The following is a 19,003-nucleotide window of genomic DNA, read 5'->3' as shown; positions in this document are numbered from 1 at the left end:
ATTGATTGAGACAGAGTTTCACTCTTGTTGCCCAGGCTGGAGGGCAGTGGCATGATCTCAGCTCACTGCAACCTCCGCTTCCTGTGTTCAAATGATTCTTGTGCCTCAGCCTCCTGAGTAGCTGGGATTACAGGCGCCTGCCACCACGCCCAGCTAATTTTTGTATTTTTAATAGAGACGGGGTTTTGCCATGTTGGCCAGGCTGGTCTTGAACTCCTGACCTCAAGTGATCCACCTGCCTTGGCCTCCCAAAGTGCTGGGATTACAGGTGTGAGCCACTGTGCCCGGTCAGAAGTTTTTACTTTTAGCTTCATTCATCAATTTTCTCATTTTAGCTTATGCTTTTGTAGTTGTATCTAAGAACTTTTTGCCTAGCTCAAGGTCATGAAGATTTTTTTCTTTGTTTTCTTCTAGAAGTTTTATAATTTTAGCACTTACATTTAGGTCAATGGTTCATTTTGAATTACTTTTTATATATGCTATAAGGTAAGGATCTAAATAAATTTTATTTGCATATGGAGCTACAGTTGTCTCAGCAATATTTGTTGAAAAGACTATCATATTAGTCTATTCTTGCATTGCTATAGAGAACTACCTGAGGCTGGGTAATTTATGAAGAAAAGAGGTTTAATTGACTCACAGTTCTACAGGCCATATAGGAAGCATGGCTGGGGAGGCCTCAGGAAACTTAAAATCATGGCGGAAGGCAAAAGGGAAGCAGGTACATCTTTCCATAGCAGAGCAGGGGAGAGAGAGCGCGGGAGCGAACAGGGAGGTGACACAGGTTTTCAAACAACCAGATCTCACGAGAACTGTATCATAGGAACAGCAAGGGGGAAGTCTACCTTCATGGTTCGGTTACCTCCCACCAGGCCTCTCCTCCAACACTGGGGATTACAATTCGACATGAGATTTGGGTGGGGACACAGAGCCAAACCATATTAACTATCTTTTTCTCTACTGAGATCTTGGCACTTTTGTTAAAAATCAGTTGGCCAAGGCCAGGCATGGTGGCTCATGCCTGTAATCCCAGCACTTTGGGAGGCCGAGGTGGGCGGATCACCTGAGGTCAGGAGTTCAAGACCAGCCTAACCAACATGGAGAAATCCCGTCTCTACTAAAAATACAGAATTAGCTGGGTGCAGTGGCGCATGCCTGTAATCCCAGCTACTTGGGAGGCTGAGGCAGGAGAATCACTTGAACCCGGGAGGTGGAGGTTGCAGTGAGCCAAGATCGTGCCATTGCACTCCAGCCTGGGAAACAAGAGCGAAACTCCATCTCAAAAAAAAAAAAAAAAAAAAAAAAAAGATTGACCGCTGGTGGCAAACTCAGACTACTTAAAAAACAAAAAAACAAAAATCAGTCAACCATAAATGTAAAAGTTTATTTCTGGACTCTCACTGTCATTCTGTTGATCCATTAGTCAATCATTATGCCAGTTCCACATTGTGAGACAGAGTCTTGCTCTGTCACCCAGGCTGGAGTGCAGTGGTGTGATCTTTGCTTACTCCAACCTCCGCCTCCCAGGTTCAAGCAATTCTCATGACTCAGCCTCCCCAGTAGCTGAGATTATAGGTGCGCGCCACCGTACCTGGCTAATTTTTGTATTTTTAGTAGAGGTGGGGTTTTACCATGTTGGCCAGGCTGGTCTCGAATTCCTGACTTCACCTCGGCCTCCCAAAGTGCTGGAATTAAAGGCGTGAGTCACTGCGCCTGGCCAATTCCACATTGTTTTGATTACTATGGCATTATAGCAAGTTTGAAACTGGGTAATATAAGTCTTTTTTTTTTTTTTTTTTTTTTGAGACAGAGTCTTGCTCTGTTGTCCAGGCTGGAGTGCAGTGGCACCATCTTGGCTTGGCTTACTGAAACCTTTACCTCCGAGATTCAAGCGATTCTCCCACCTCAGCCTCCCGAGTAGCTGGGATTACAGGCGCCTGCCACCATGCCCAGCTGATTTTTGTATTTTTAGTAGAAATGGGGTTTCACCACGTTGGCCAGGCTGGTCTCAATTCAAACTCCTGACCTCAGGGGTTCCACCCACCTTGGCCCCGCAAAGTGCTGGGATTACAGGCATTAGCCACGCACCTGGCCTGGGTTAGATAAGTCTTTTAACTTTCTTCTTCTTTTTTTTAATTATTTTTACTGTTCTGGGCCCTTTGCATTTCTGTATGAATTTTAGGATCAGCTTGTCAATTTTTACAAAATAAAAAAAAAACCTTCTGGGATTCTGACAGGGATTGCATTGAGTATGAAGTCATCTTCTGATGCATAAATTTTGCCATCTGTTGATGAGCATCTGGCTCTTTTCTTTTTTCACTACATGGACAATGTCGCTGTGAGCACGCTCGGTCACGTCTGCTGGTGCCCATGTAAAGCTTGTCTCTAGATAAGAGCCTATACCTAAGAGTAGAACTGCTCTGTGCCTCTTCAGCTTTTCCAGATAATGCTAAGTTATTTTCCATAGTAGCTGTGCCAACATACGCTTGTAGTAGCATGTGGGCGTGTGAGAGTCTGTGCGATTCAACATTCTATCACCATTTGGGATGAGCAGATTTTCTATTTTAATTTTTCCAGTCGTATTTTCTTGTGGTTTTAATTTGCAGTTCCTCGATTACTAATAAAAATGAGCATCTTTTCACATATTTATAGGCCATGGGGGTTTCCTTTTTTGTAAAATGCCCTTTGCTGATTTCTTTTGCCTATTTTTCCATTTTGTTACCTGTGTTTTTCGTACTGAGTTTTGGGATTTTTAAAATGTATTCTGGATAGTAATGGCCTACTTCTTTCCTTCCTACTCAGGTCATCTTTGAATGTATGCATTTGTTCTGGCTATTCAAAATTTTTAGCCTTTTTTTTTTTGAGACAGGTTCTTGCTCTGTCTTCCAGGCCAGAGTGCAGTGGGGCGGTCTCGGCTAACTGCAACCTCTGCTTCCCTCGCTCAAGTGATTCTCCCACCTCAGCCTCCTGAAGTAGTTAGGGCTACAGGCACACACCACTATGCCTGGATAACTTTTGTATTTTTTGTAGAAACTGGGGTCTCACTACATTGCCCAGGCTGGTCTCAAACTCCTGGGCTCAGGCCATCTTCCTGCCTCAGCCTCCCAAAGTGCTGGGATTAGTGGTGTGAGACACCACGCCCAGCTGGGATTTGTATTGTTAACACATACCTGGGTTACCTGATTCTTATCAGATAAGTTTAGGAAGCGGCACCAAAGCTTTAAAAACTGTGGCATCTTCAAAACAGTAATTTAAAAAGTAACTTCAATGTATAAGATCATTATAGCTTTAACTTTGAATTAAAAACAAAATCTTGTTCCTGTTGTCCTTTATAAAATATATGTTCTATGAAACCAGCTTGGGAGAAAATCAATGCACAGATGTTTGGAAAGCCCCAGCTGTGTTTAATTTGAAATCCTCTGTTTAAATTCTCTCTCTCACCTCACCAGTGGGCAGTAACTCATCGCTGAGAGACTGTGCAAGCCCGGCTTTGGGTAGAACTCAGAGATGTCACATCCCTAGGAACAGAGAACTGTGTATTGTAAACAGTCTCTAAGATTTGGTGTTGTTAGCTTTTTCCAGCCTTGAAATCTCATGGGGCAGTTGTTTAAGTTGGAACTCTCACAAAGGGCATATGAAAATCGCAGAGTGAGGTGTCAGGAAATGGAATTCCTCATACATCCAATTGCCACGTTTGGTGTCAGCACTATTGCTTTTACAGCTTACATTCACCCCCACCCCCAAATAACATCTGGGCTGTAAGAGGATGTTTCGCAAATCAGACACGTTGTTTACTTTTAAGCCTGCAATGCTATGGAGAAACTTGGTGACTCTAACAATTTAGATGTTGGCTAACAACACCAAACTGAAAACACATGTCATCCTATCTCTTGACATGGTGAACATTCTCACCATTCTCTGCATATTGGGATTGCATATTAAATAATCCTTTCTAAATGTCTGAACATCTTTTTTTTTTTAATTTTTAAATGACATTTTTCTTTCTGAGGGTCAACCGTTGGGGTGATGAAGTGTAGCAGTTATTTAATTCCTTATGCTGACTTTTGCATTTGGAAAGACTTCAGGGCATGGCATTAAATTTAGTGCTTCAAAGTAGAAAGAGCTTTTCTGTTTCTGATGATAAAAGATAATCTAAGGTGTTTGGGGCCACATTGTGTGACTGCGGTCTTCCATTAAGAGTCCTGAACACTGAATAGCAGACTAGTACTCAGAAAAACAGTTCTGAACATGTTGGCTGGGTGCAGTGGCTCACCACCTGTATTTCCAGCACTTTGGAAGGCTGAGGTGGAAGGATTGCTTGAGGGCAGGAGTTCAAGACCAGCCTGAGCAACATAGTGAGAACCTGCCTCTATATAAAATTAAAGAAAAAAAAATTAGCCAGCCATGGTGGTACATACCTATAGTCCCAGCTACTCAGGAGGCTGAGGCGGGAGGATTGCTTGAACCCAGGAGTTCATTGTTGCAGCAGTGTACTCCAACCTGAGTGATAGAGCAAGACCTTATCTCTAATAAAAGAATAATAAAATTTTTAAAAATTAAATAAAGAGCATGGCTGTGACCCTTTGGCATGAATGAGAATGTAGAATTCAGCAATTCCCTGCAAAGCCAAAATGTTCTCAGCATTGAAGGTCATATTTCCAGAGTAGCATGTATTCGTTGAAGCTTATGTTCCTTTTAGGGGGGAATTTGGGACTGAGTATAAATAATCAGTGTGAGTTTATGAAGCCTTGGGGATTTACTTATGAGGGCATTTCTTAGAAAAGAATGTTGGCCGGGCGCGATGGCTCACGCCTGTAATCCCAGCACTTTGGGAGGCCGAGGCGGGTGGATCACGAGGTCAGGAGATCGAGACCATCCTGGCTAACACTGTGAAACCCCGTCTCTACTAAAAAATACAAAAAATTAACCGGGTGAGGTGGTGGGCGCCTGTAGTCCCAGCTACTTGGGAGGCTGAGGCAGGAGAATGGTGTGAATCTGGGAGGCGGAGCTTGCAATGAGCCGAGATCGTACCACTGCACTCCAGCCTGGGAGACAGAGCGAGACTCCGTCTCAAAAAAAAAAAAAAAAAAAAGAAAAGAAAAGAATGTTTAAGGATGCTGATCACCCTGAAATCAACAGAAGAAGCCAGTCTGCAAAGCAGTTGAACAAAGATGGGGCCACAGATGAGGACTGTGATGAGAGAGAGGTCATTCATTCCTCTCAGTGATTTTGAGTGCTTCCTGGTTACCGGTATACAAGCAGGATCCTTTTGGATAAGGCTTTCCTGAAGAAGGTGATATTGTATTTCCTTAAGAGGCTGTGTTATGGACCGGGTGCGGTGGCTCACGTCTGTAATCCCAGCACTTTGGGAGGCTGAGGTGGGAGGATCACTTGAGGTTGGGAGTTTAAGGCCAGCCTGGGCAACACAGCAAGACCCCATCTCTACAAAAAATAGAAAAAAAAGGGAAGAAAAAAAAAGAAGTTCTGTTGTGAGCAGAGTCTGGCTCTCTTTGTCAAAAGCACCGTGGTTTAGTTTGTCATTCTTTGCTCAGTGCCTAGCACAGGCCTTAGCACATAGTAAGTATCTCAACTTGTTTACAGAAACCATTAATTTTTCAGGTCTGGAGTGTCCTACCCATACCAGACATGCCAGAGTGAATTTTCTCTCTTTTTCTCTTTTTTTAGTGTTCAAAGCTTCTTTCAGACACCAGTGTTATTCAGTTCTACCCAAGTAAATTTGTCCTTATCACCGACATACTTGATACATTTGGTAAGTACCTGTCATATGCATCTTAGATCTAGGAAATATGTTCGTTTTGTCAAGAACTGGGTGGTAGAGTTACTGTAAATTAGGTTCTGCTGTGGTTTAAGTTATTAAGTAAGTCATGAGAGAGATCAAACCATCCCCCCACGCCCATTAATAAGGGTGCTATTTTTGAAACATTCTAAAATTTTATTTTTTCTACTTTTTTTTTAAGTCAGGGTCTTGTTCTGTCATCCAGACTGGAGGGCAGTGGCGCAGTTATAGCTCACTGCAGCCTCAAACTCCTGGGCTCAAGCCATCTTCCTGCCTCAGCCTCCTGAGTAGCTGGGACTACAGGCTCATGCCACCATGCCTAGCTAAGTTTTTTTTTTTGGTAGAGACAGAGTCTCGTAGTATTGCCGAGGCTGGTCTCAAACTCCTACCTCAAGTGATCCTCCTGCTTTGGCCGCCCAAAGTGCTGGAATAACAGACATGAGCCACCATGTCTGGCCTGTTTTTCCTAATCTTCTGAGAGACTAGTAAAGTGAATGAGTGAAGCAGGGCAGGCTGGGGGCACTAAGCAGCATGGGTCCCTTGCCGTCTCACAGGCACCTGAAACTGTACTTGGCATCTGTTCCCAGCCCTTTCCCTTTTCCCACTGAGTTTCTGTCTCCAGGAATGGCACCACCATGTACCCAGTTGCCTAAGCCGGGAATCTGAGCATCTTCCCCCACATGCCCATGTCCAGTCACCAAATTCTTTGGTTCAGCCTCCTAAAGCTCTCCCCAGCATGTCCGTTTTTTCTTTCTTCACTGTTAAATTTTTTTTTGTTTTTTCTTTTTGGAGATAAAAGTTTCTGTCACTCAGGCTAGAGTACAATGGCGTGATGTCGGCTCACTGCAACCTCTGCCTCCCGGGTTCAAGCAATTTTCCTGCCTCAGCCTCACCAATAGCTGGGATTACAGGCGCGCGCCACCACACCTGGCTAGTTTTTGTATTTTTCGTAGAGATGAGATTTCACCATGTTGGCTAGGCTGGTCTCAAACTCCTGACCTCAAGTAATCTGCCCTCCTTGGCCTCCCTAAGTGCTAGGATGACAGGCCTGAGCCACTGTGCCCAGCCTCACTGTTAAAATTTTAATCCTAGCCACAGCCCTTTCCCACCTGGATAATTTCCTGCATCACTGTGGCTGCCCCTAGTCCCACATACCACCTCACAGGTAGAGTGACCTTTTGGAGCCAGGCAGAAAGGTTTAGAGTGAAGAGAATAACCTGGAGGAGCGGGAGGCCCCTGTGTTGCTTGGCAGTGGTTGGTTAGGCCAGAGCATCATACCATTAGCAGTTTGCTCAAACCATGTAGCCCTCTAAGCTGTATATGATGTGCCCCACAGCGAGGCACCCCACCAGAACTAGGAAATAGGGGCGCTTTCTGAGAGCTGAACACGTAGAAGATCAGAACAGAGACATTCACTGTCTTACAGGGACCAATGGGATCCCAACTCAGCAAATCTTATCCGTAACCCATTGAAAGGTATAATGTGTCAGAAAGCAAACTGTCAATCTGAGAGACTCATTCATTTCTGTGCATCCCAGTCCTGTCCAAGAGACCGGAGGCCAGAGTACACTAGCTAAAATAAGTGACAAGAAAGCTAACTAACCTTGGAAAAGGGGGTATTTATTGGCTTAATCTGAAAAGTCCAGGGGTAGTTCTGGCTTCAGGTGCAGCTGGATCCAGGAACCCAAACAGTGTCATTAAGACCTTGCCCTTGGGCCGGGCATGGTGGCTCACCCTTGTAATCCCAACACTTTGGGAGGTAGAGGTGGGTGGATCATCTGCGGTCAGGAGTTCAAGACCAGCCTGGCCAACATGGCGAAACCTCGTCTCTACTAAAAACACAAAAATTAGCTGGGTGCTGTGGTGCGCACCTGTAGTCCCAGCTGCTCAGAAGGCTGAGGCAGGAGGATCGTTTGAACCCAGGAGGTGGAGATTGCAGTGGGCCAAGATCACACCACTGCACTCCAGCCTGGGCAACAGGACGAGACTCTGTCTCCAAAAAAAAAAAAAGAAAAGAAAAAAAAAAAGACCTTGCCCTTGCGTTGGGTGCATTCTCGAGTTTCACAAGGTGTCCTCAGCTAGCTTTACTGCTGGTGGTCCCAGAGCATGGAAAGAGCTGCTTTCTCCAAGCATTCCCACAGAAGTTTCGGAATCCCATCTCATTGGCCTGGGTTGGTTCACATGTCAGTCCCTGAGCCAGTTGTGGTATCTGGGGGATGAAATGCACTGATTATCTAGGCCTGGTCACCCCAGAACTAAGAGAGTGATACAGTTAGCAGAAGAAAGGGGAGTGGATGCTACCTGGGCAAAAAGAGGAGATGTCCCAGCTGACAGATGAGGCCTGATGGGTTCAGATGGCCTGGAGAGGTGGTATCAGGCTCTCTGCAGGCCACTAGGGAGGTGTCAGCAAATGGAAGGGACAAAAATCCTTGCCTTGGCTAGGCATGGTGGCTCACGCCTGTAATCCTACCACTTTGGGAGGCTGAGGCAGTTGGATCACTTCAGGTCAGGAGTTTGAGACCAGACTGGCTAACATGGTGAAACCCCATCTCTACTAAAAATATAAAAATTAGCCAGGTGTGGTGGCGGCCACCTGTAATCCCAGCTACTCGGGAGGCTGAGGCAGGAGAATCGCTTGAACCCGGGAGGCGGAAGTTGCAGTGAGCTGAGATCGCGCCACTGCACTCCAGTCTGTGCCACAGAGCTGAGATTTCGTCTCAAAAAAAAAAGAAAGAAAGAAAAGAAAAAAAAATCCTCGCCTTTGTGGTGCTTATGTTTCCAAAAAAGAGAATTTACAAAACAATTAATTCAACTCAATTGTATGTTAGACAATGATCCATGCTATGGAGAAAACCAAACAGAGTAGGGTGAGGAAGTGAAGAGGAATGGAGGGAATTAGGTGAGGGGGTAGGGGTGCAATTTTAAGTAAGGTGCTCAGTGGAGACCTCGTTGAGAGGTTACCTGAGCAGGTTCTTGAAGGCAGTGAGAGGTGAGAGGTGAGCCCTGTGGGTCTATGGGGCGGAGGCCAGGGGCAGAGGAGGCCAAGGAACAGTTTGTGCAAAGATCCTGGGGTGGGAGCACCAGGTTGGCCTGAGAACCAAGGAGGCCAAGAGGGAGGCGATGGGATGAACCCAGGAGAGGGGCAGAAGCTGACATGGTCAGAGACCATGGTGGCCTTGGGGGCCACTGGAAGGACTTGGGCCTTGACTGTGACTCCGCGGGCAGGAGGGGCCACCAGAAGGTGTTGAGCAGAGGAGGGAGGTGATCCTATGTGGGATTCAACAGGCTCTGTGTTGAGACTAGATTGTAGGGCGGAGGTGGAGCCCGGAACCTGTGGCAGCACTTCCGGTGAGAGACAGGGATTGGCATGGCCCCAGGAAGGCGGTAGGGATGGCAAAGTGAGACCCAGGATGGTTAAGGGCTTTAGGTTCTCAGAATAGATGTCAAATCGTACACTGCTGACCCTTGACGTGTCCATGCACACGGCTTACCTTCGGGGAGTGAGGCCCTCATTGGTGGGGAGAGGCTGGTGGCTGTGTCTGGCTCCCCTGGCAGTCTCATTTCTCCTGTGAGTCAGCCTCTTGGCCTTCTGGTTCCCTTGCCAGCCTCTCCTAAGTTTCATTTGTGTGAGTCAGCTTTCCTGAGCAAGATTAGCTCCGAGACACTGATTAGCTCTATCCTGCAAGCCTGGCCAGACCCAGACAGATCACTCACCTTGCAGGAACTCTGGGCAGCCACTCTGCCAGCTCCTGCCAGCAGCACCCCAGCGCCGTCCTGGACTCGCCAGGCTGTAGTGCAGATGCTGCCGTCCTTTTTGTGTCCCAGAAAATAGCTGGGCTGGGAGTTGGGAACAGCAGTGGTAAATCTTCAACAGATGATGACCTTGGGCAGACTGTTAGGTGCTTTACGGATATTAAGTACTGGCCAGGCACAGTGGCTCACGCCTGCAATCCCAGCACTTTGAGAGGCCGAAGTGGGTGGATCACAAGGTCAGGAGTTCAAGACCAGCCTGGGCAATGTGGTGAAACCCCCTCTCTACTAAAAATACAAAACTTAGCCAGGCATGGTGGTGGAGAAGGAAAGTAGCTTCCCCAGGGTCACCGTCATAGTGAATTGCAGAGCTGAGTCTCAACTTGCTGTCTGCAGTCAAAGCACTTACTTTATTTATCTTTATACATTGCTCATGGGGGAATGCATATACCTTTTTTTTTGAGACAGGGTCTCACTTCATTGCCCAGGCCACAGTGCAGTGGTGTGGTCATGGCACACTGCAGCCTTGATCTCCTTGACTCAAAGGATCCTCTTGTCTCAGTCTCCCAAGTAACTGGGACCACAGGTGTGTTCCACCATGCCCAGCTATTTTTTTTTTTTTAGCAATGGGATCTCACTGTGTGGCCCAGGCTGGTCTCAAACTCCTGGAGTCAAGCCATCCTCCCACCTTGGCCTCCCAAAGTACTGGGATTATAGGCATGAGTCACTGTGCCTGGCCTAAATGCATATACATTTAACCCAACAGTTTCACCTCTGGGAATCTATCCCACCTGTAATAGCAAACTATAAGAAGCAACTCAAGTGGCCATCAGTAGGAGCTGGCTAAATAAATTATGGTGTGTCTGTATAGTGGAGTATTAGTGGCTCTATGAAATGAAAAGGCTGGGCATGGTGGCTTACACCTGTAATCCCAGCACTTTGGGAGGCCAAGGCTGGCAGATCACTTTGAGCTTAGGAATTCGAGATCAGTCTGGGCAACATGGTGAAACCTGTCTTTACTAAAAATACAAAAATTAGCTGTGTGAGGTGGTACACACCTGTAATCCCAGCTACTCAGAAGGCTTAGGTGGGGGAATTGCTTGAACCCAGGAGGCAGAGGTTGCAGTGAACTAAGATCAAGCCACCGCACTCCATTCTGGGTGATAAAGTGAGACTTTGTCTCAGAAAAACAAACAAATAACAACAAAAAAAAAAAAAGAAAGAAGGGAAGGAAAGGGCCAGGCATGGTGGCTCACACCTGTAATCCCATAATCCCAGCACTTTGGGAGGCTGAGGCAGGAGGATAACTTGAGTCCAGGAGTTCAAGACCATCCTGGGCAACATAGCAAAACCCCATGTCTACAAAACATTTTTAAAAAATAGCTAATTTTGGTGGTACAAACCTATAGTCCCAGCTACTCAGGAGGCTGAGGCAGGCAGATTCCTTGAGCCTAAGAAGTTTGAGACTGCAGTGAGCTATGATGCACCCTAGCAGAAGTAAGACCGTGTCTCGAAAAGAAGAAAAAAAAAAAGAAAAAGAAAGGAAGAAAATGTAGAATACGTGGTGGTATTCACTTGTGTCTCCCTAAGGAGACATTAAAAGGATATCCAAGAAATCGATAGAAGTGGTTTCTCTGAGAGGGTGCACAGGGCAGTGAGGCGGATGGGATGGGCCAGGAGAGAAACTGCACTTGGTACCTTCTGCAGCCTTTTTGAATTTTGAACCATGGGAATGTTTTACCTATTCGAAACCACACATTCACACAAAGTAGCTGCTTTCAGCACTTCCCCAGGTCCCCGTCCTTCCTCTCCCCTTCAGAATGGTGTTCCCAGGGTGCTGTTGTTTAAGTCTATTGTGAATAATATTCCTCAGGACTGTTGAGGCAGCCTGCATGGACAGGTACTCAAAGAGTCTTTGTTAAGGTTTGGGGCTAATGAGTGGATGCTTTGTAAAAAAAAGAGTGAAACCCTGACTTGCTTGGTGGAAATGTGGAGTCCTGAGCTCCAGTTTTCTGCACATGGTCATACTCTCGTCTAAAAGAAGATGCATGACAGTACAGGGACAGGTGTTTCATGGTTGTTGACATCATTGACAAGAGAGAGCATCTTGCTGTGCCAGGGATGCAGACTAGGGCCCCAACATCCACAGAGACTGGCATGCACAGTGGGAAGACGTGTGCCTGGTTTCTGTTGGGATTTCACTAGAGGCATTGGATATAGAGGTCGGCTTCTGGCTTCAATGCCTGTGTCTCCTCTTTCAGGGTTGTATGAACTTGAGCCTCAGTTTCTCTGCCTGTAGAATGGGGCTATTGTAGACCCTACCTTCAGGGGTTTCTGGAGAAGATTAAATGAGAGGATTCATAGGAAGTATAATGTCTTTCCTCTTCTAAGAGTTTGCTGGCAGGATTAGAGTAAATGACTTTGAATACTGCTTGGCACAAAGTAAGTGCTCAGAAAATGCTAGCTGTTACCACTGTTATTATTTATCTATTTTAGTGTCTTTGATGTATAAGAAAGCAAATCAAGACAGGAAATAAATCTAGGATCAAGCGTTGTTTCTCAGAATAGTTGTCTTCTAGCTCAACAATAGACAAATAGCTTTTTTCAGTAAAAATAATTCTGTAGTTAAAGGGTTCTTAAAATATGAAAGTGAGGCCCAGTACAGTGGCTCATATCTGTAATCCCAGCACTTTGGGAAGCCAGGGCAGAGGGATTGCTTGAGCCCAGGAGTTCGAGACCAGCCTGAGCAACATGGTGAGACCTCATCTCTATGAAAAATTTGAAAGTTAGCCAGGCATGGTGGCGCGTGCCTATGATCCCACCTACTCAGGAGGCAGAGGTGGGAGGATCCCCGGAGCCCAGGTAGTTGAGGCTGCAGTGAGCTCTGATCCCAGCCTAGGTGACAGAGCAAGACGCTGTCTCTTAAAAAAAAAAAAAATAAAGTAAAAAAGAATGTAGAGATGAATTTTTTATTTTATTTTATTTATTTTTTTAAGAAAGCTAGTTTTAGAGAGATGGCAACTTTTGTGTAGGAAATAAAGGTGTTTTGTGCTGGGTTCATTCTGTATGCCATGCGAGATAAGAAGTTATGCAGCCGCCTAGTGTGGTTTGCTGTGTGATGGTCCAAGGTGACATTGCATGCATCCGTAATGCCAGGGTTCTGGGGTCATCCCAGAGGAGGCCTGTCTCTACACAAGGTGTTGCTGTAGGGAACCCATAGCCCCTGATAAGAAAAGCATGTTCTGCCAGGAGGAAAAAAGCAGGTGGCTTTGAGAACTAGGGTTTGTTCTCTGAGGTCTTCCAGGGTCTTCTAAATGGAGCTAGTGGTTTGGAGCAGTGCTTCTCATACTTGGCTGCACATTGAAATCACCTGGGGAGCTTTATAAACACCCACAGAGTCCCAGCTGCATCCAGACCATTTATATGAGGACTTGTGAGGATGGATGCAGACATCCACAGATTTTCAAGAGTCCCAGGTGCTTGGAGTCTGCAGCCCAGTTGAAGAAGCACCGTCTCAGAGGGAAGAGGGAGGTCTGTTGCTGTTTCTGTAGATTCCAGAGGCAAGGCAAGTTTTAGCTCAGAGACCCACTGGTGTCTGCCTAAATCGGTGGTTCTCACACTTCAGCGTGTATAAGGATTTCCCAGCAAGGTTATTCAAAAATCCATATTCCTAGTCCTCATCCTCCAAAATACTTTTTTTTTTTTTTTTTTTTTTTTTTTGAGACAGTGTCTCACTCCGTTGCTCCAGGCTGGAGTACAGCGGCACAATCATAGCTTCTATCTGTGCCTCTCAAGTAGCTGGGACTACATGTATGCAGCACCACGCCTGGCTATGAAAATATTCTTTTCCAGTAGCTATAGGGTGGCCCCAGAAATCTGCATTTTCAACAAGTGCCATTAGGAAATTTTAATGTAGGTAGTCCAAGGCCAGGCATGGTGACTCACACCTATAATCCCAGCACTTTGGGAGGCCAAGGCACACAGATCACTTGAGCCCAGGAGTTCAAGACCAGCTTGGGCTGGGAACATAGGGAAATCCCATGTCTACAGAAAAATAATCATTCAAGCATGGCAGTGCATGCCTGTGGTCCCAGCTACATAGGAGGCTGAGGTGGGAGGATTGCTTGAGCCCAGGAGGTGGAGGCTGTAGTAAGCTGTGATCACACCACTGCACTGCAGCCTAGTGACAGAGTGAGGCCCTGTCTGAATGAATGAATGAATTGAATGAATGAATGTAGGTAGGTATTTAGGCAGGCGGTCCATACTAGGAGAAGCACCTGAGTGGTACCTCTTAGCTTGGCTGGCTTCCTTCACTTAACCCTAACACTGTGTCATCTCTTGATATCATTTGATCCCACGTTCTTTGACCTGAAATGATCTTTGTATTTTCCTGTCTCTTTTTCCATGTATGGACAAGCTGTGTTGTTCTTTACTGCCCTGAATAAAGGGGCTATGAAAAAAAAAGAAAAAAAACATAGAGGGAAATACTTTCACATTGAAGGTGACTTAGGAGAGCTTAGAAAATGAATAAGAACTGTAATTTTTTACCTCCACATATTGATAACATTTTCTAAAATAACACTTTTGGTACCAGTTTAGGGGTCCAGGCTGCCCACCTGTTGTGTAGAGTTTTATCAGAACATAGCCACATCCATTTGTTTGCACATTGTGGCCACTTTTGTGCTACAGTGGCAAAGATGAGTCATCAAGAAAGTGACCTATGACCTGCAAAACCTCTAGTATGTTCATCCATCCAACAAATATTGAGTACCCTCTGTGTGCCAGTCAGTGAACGAAACAAGCACAAATCTCTGCCTTTGTGGAACTTGAATTCTAGTTGAATCTCAAATTCTGATGCTTCTAGGGACCAGGCAGGTCACATAAAAGAGTGAAAAGCACACTAATGATGAGAGATGGTAGGGGGTGGTGGAGACTGTGGCAAACTGGTTAGTATATATGCCATTTCAAGGGGCAGCTACTAATTTGCTCTAGCTGTGTTATCCTATAGAGATATGGCCACATTTTTGGCATATTTTATGTGAAGAAGGAGAAAATATGGCATGTGAGTTCTCCTAAGTTGTAGAGTTTGTTTTAGTTTTAGTTTTTGAGACTGGTCTTGCTCTCTCACCCAGGCGGGAGGGCAGTGGGTGATCATGGCTTACCGCAGCCTTGAACTCCTGGGCTCAAGCAATCCTCCCACCTCAGCCTCCCAAGTAGCTGAAACTACAGGCGTGCGCTGCCATGCCTGGCTATTTTTTAAATTTTTTGTACATTCCCGGTCTCACGATGTTGCCCAGGCTGCTCTTGAACTCCTGGGCTCAAGCAGTCCTCCTGTGTCGGCTTCCCAAAGTGCTGGGATTACAGGTGTGAGCCACTATGCCCAGCCTCTCCCGGTTTTTACCCGGGCGCGGTGGCTCAAGCCTGTAATCCCAGCACTTTGGGAGGCCGAGATGGGCGGATCATGAGGTCAGGAGATCGAGACCATCCTGGCTAACACGGTGAAACCCCGTCTCTACTAAAAAATACAAAAAACTAGCCGGGCGAGGTGGTGGCGCCTGTAGTCCCAGCTACTCGGGAGGCTGAGGCAGGAGAATGGCGGGAACCCGGGAGGCGGAGCTTGCAGTGAGCTGAGATCCGGCCACTGCACTCCAGCCTGGGTGACAGAGCCAGACTCCGTCTCAAAAAAAAAAAAAAAAAAAAAAATGTTAAAACACTTTGTGGGCTGTTGTGGTGTGGCCATGCATAACTGGTCACAGGCTGGATTCACCCCACGGGCTGCCCGTTTTCACCTCTGGCCTAGCATGGAATGTGGACCATCGTCTGAGTGGATGGAGATACTTGAGACTCCTTTAGACTCCAAAGGGTAAAACGATCACTTTCCTGCCTTTCAAAGAAAGTAAAAGTCTACTGGAAAAACTAAAAACAAAACAAAAGAAATGTGGCTTAAAATCTGTCCCACCAGGTGGCAGCATACCATCACAAGTTGAAGCCTGTCTGGGAGATGATCACTCTGGGTCCCTAATTAACAAACATTTATTTACTGTTTGCTCCTGAAGAGTGTGATACTAACACCATCTGTCCTTTTCCTCCCAGGAAAGCTCGTGTATGAGCGCATCTTTTCCATGTGTGTGGATAACCGCAGTGTCTTACCAGGTAATGTCACAGCTGTTCCTGGAGTGTTATCGTGCCCTGGAGTCAGGACTAGAAGGCTTTTATTGAGTCAGAATTCATTGAAGCTTGATAAAGGTTTTAATTTGGGGTGTGTTCAAGTAAAAGAAACACCTTTGAAGATTTCTGATCATCTCAGTCTTCTAAAAACGTTAGAAGGTTTCTGAATGGCCTGTGTAGGAGCTAAGGCAAGTAATTTGAATCTACAAGAATGAAAAGGCATCACAGTTAGATTCAGCTGAACTTTCACATCAACATATTTTCCTCTGCTGCTTGACTTTAATATTTTTCCTATGTATCGTTCCCTCCTAAGAAGCAAATTACTTGGACAAAAAAAAAAAAGCAAAAACGACTTTATATATATTAAAGAACGATGTCAAATAGATCGATAGTAATTGATGCTTTGAATTCACAGTCTATACCCAAATAATTTTGCATTAAATTGACTGTCAATCAAGTTTAAATTCCCTGGAGGTTATAATGGGACAAGTGGATGATGAATTTCTTTTGTCATATACATGGTAAGAATGATGTGTCTGGCAATGTAGGACTCTCAGCCACAGCATCCTTTGCCTGTATTCCTCTTTTTAACTTCCGAGCACACCTATGAGAAAACGTTCTCATCTGTCCAAGCTAGAGTAACCAGCTTGCTCCACTGCCACTCCACTTCCCTCTGCTCCTGCAGTGGGGCTTCCCAGGAGGTGAATAGAAGGTGTTTGTGACAGTAACCTGTAACCTGACCTTTATTCTTCCTTCTTTCCTCTTTCCTTTATTCCTGCCTCCTCTTCTCCTCCTTCTCTCTCTTCCTCTTCCTCCACCTCTCCCAACCTCTCCTTTTCTTTCTTCTGCTTCCTGTCTGTCCATCAATCAATCAATCTATCTTTATTTATTTATTTTTTTGAGATGGACTCTTGCTCTGTCACCCAGCCTGGAGTGCAGTGGCGCGATCTTGGCTCACTGCAGCCTTCGCCTCCCGGATTCAAGCGATTCTCCTGCTTCACCCTCCTGAGTAGCTGGGACTACTGGTACCTGCCACCATACCTGGCTCATTTTTGTATTTTTAGTAGAGACCGGGTTTTTACCATTTTGGCCAGGCTAGTCTCAAACTCCTGACCTCAAGTGATTCATCTGCCTTGGCCTCCCTAAGTGCTGGGATTATAAGCATGAGCAACCATGCCTGGCCCTTTTTTATTTTTATTTTTTCTATTTAATGTTTTTAGGTTTTCATCTTTGTAGACACAGTCTCCCTATGTTGCTCAAGCAGCTCTCAAACTTCTGAGCCCAAGTGATCCTCCCACCTCAGTCTCCCAAAGTGCTGGGATTGTAGGCATGAGCCACTATGCTTGGCCTGTCTTTTTAATACTATTTAATGTGCACATTTGTCAGAAAGAAAGAGACAGAACTCTACAGGCTTTTAGGTCTCGAAGTGCTTTTAGGACCCATCTTGTTTCATCAGAGATGGGCAGACCCAGTATGGAAGGGTCTTGCCCAGAGCTCTGCCACCAGCTACTGAGAGCCTTGCTCTTCGCGCTGCACCTACATTGTCCAGTACAGCAGCCACTGGCCATGTGTTGCTCTTGAGCACTTGAGGTGTGGCCAGTCCAAATTGAGATGCGACGTAACTATTTAAAAAGTCGCTGGATTTCAAAGACTCAGTACAAGTAAAAGACGGTAAAGTAGCTCACTAATAGTGTTTATGTTGGTTACATGTTGAAATGGTATTCTGGATGAATCGGGTTAAAGTACATGATTAAAATTAATTTCCCCAGTTTTTCACCTTTTTAATATGGCTCACGTGGTTTTTCTTTGGGATCCTCCGTGCCACTGCATCATACCTGTGATGATGTTTTTCAGCAGCTCCTCCCAGCAGTTCTGGCCATCTCAGGGTTGGAGGCAGTGATCTGGGACAGGCAGGCAGAGGCCAGCCCAAGTGGAAAGGAAAGGCCTTCTCCGCTGGCTTGAGGATTTGAGAAATCTGAATTGTTTATTTATTTATTTATTTTTGAGACGGAGTTTCGCTCTTGTTGTCCCAGGCTGGAGGGCAATGACGCAATCTTGGCTCACTACAACCTCTGCCTCCTGGGTTCAAGTGATTCTCTTGCCTCAGCCTCCCAAGTAGCTGGGATTACAGGCGTGCACCACCACACCCAGCTAATTTTTGTATTTTTAGTAGAGATGGGTTTTTATCTTGTTGGCCAGGCTGGTGTTGAACTCCTGACCTCAGGTGATCTGCCCGCCTCGGCCTCCCAAAGTGCTGGGATTACAGGCATGAGCCACCACGCCCGGCCGAATCCATTTATTTAATTCACACTTGCCAGCACGTAGCATGCTATATGCCATTGGCAGCAAACTTGAGCCAACAGGTGGGATTGAATCAAAATAGATTTTTTTTTTGGCAACAACAGCATTTTTAAAAAACGATTTTTGATACAGGCTCTAGTTCTTCCTATTGTTGTATACCCAGCCTCTTAAAATTTTTCATATTTACCTTCCTGGCCCCCAGGGGCATTTGGGTTTGCCTCTACCGCAGTAATCTTCCTTTCTTCCAGTCTTCAGTGACTATACAAACAACATTTTAGGGCCAATTAAGGAAAAATGACTAATAACTAACTCCCTGCCTAAACTTAAAAGTTTAAAACAACAGATGAGTCCTTGTTTAGATATGTTAATTATAGCACTTTCATCACTAAAATTCTTCCCTCTCCAAATAACTATTTTTGACCTTGAGCAAAGCAAATCATTTGTTTTTTTTTTTTTTCTTTAAATGATATCATTGTTTGTTTTCCTTTTAGCTAAAATCTTCATCTGCTTGTGTTCGCTCCGGTTCCAAGAACCTGAAAAGAATAGTAGATTCTGTTTTTCGAAGTTGTTGGTGATCTGAGGAATGACTCTTAAGTATAATTATCATGAAAGCTTTAGAAATCTGTGCAGAATTCTGCCCAAAGAGATTACGTGCGAAGAGAAATTTGGTGGCATTTGTACTCATTCTTTCCATTTAAATCAAGTTCTGTTGGGTGAATTTCCTACTTGAGCCCTTTGCCTTAGGGAGTTTTAACTAAGGTATAGCTCTTCGGAGTTGAGAAAGATGCAGTGTCTTTTGGGTTCAGGAAAAGTACACACTACTAGATGTGGTCATTTTTTTCCCAACAGTTCTTAATCCAGCATATACATAGAGAGGCCATTGACTCTGAGAAGTCAAATCATTTTCTTTCCAGCTTGGGAGAAATAATTTGGGTTTATTGTATTATGGTTTCCATCATCATCTTCTCAGCACTCCCATCTTCAGTT

The 19,003-nt window shown here is 45.3% G+C and overlaps 1 protein-coding gene across 1 annotated transcript in view; it reads left to right on the top strand.

Annotated features, from left to right (window-relative positions):
• The window catches only part of VPS35L (VPS35 endosomal protein sorting factor like), a 149,758-nt gene that overhangs the window by 30,517 nt on the left and 100,238 nt on the right, over positions 1-19,003 (top strand). The window contains exons 8-9 of the mRNA XM_010388549.2: positions 5,686-5,770; positions 15,641-15,700. Of these exons, the coding sequence (XP_010386851.2) occupies positions 5,686-5,770; positions 15,641-15,700 (145 nt within the window). The remainder of the gene's footprint in view (positions 1-5,685; positions 5,771-15,640; positions 15,701-19,003) is intronic.

Source organism: Rhinopithecus roxellana, chromosome 20 (genome assembly GCF_007565055.1).
Source record: "Rhinopithecus roxellana isolate Shanxi Qingling chromosome 20, ASM756505v1, whole genome shotgun sequence".
Taxonomy (NCBI): Eukaryota; Metazoa; Chordata; class Mammalia; order Primates; family Cercopithecidae; genus Rhinopithecus; species Rhinopithecus roxellana.
The sequence above is the reverse complement of the archived record's forward strand: the minus strand, read 5'-3'. Positions and strand labels throughout refer to the sequence as shown.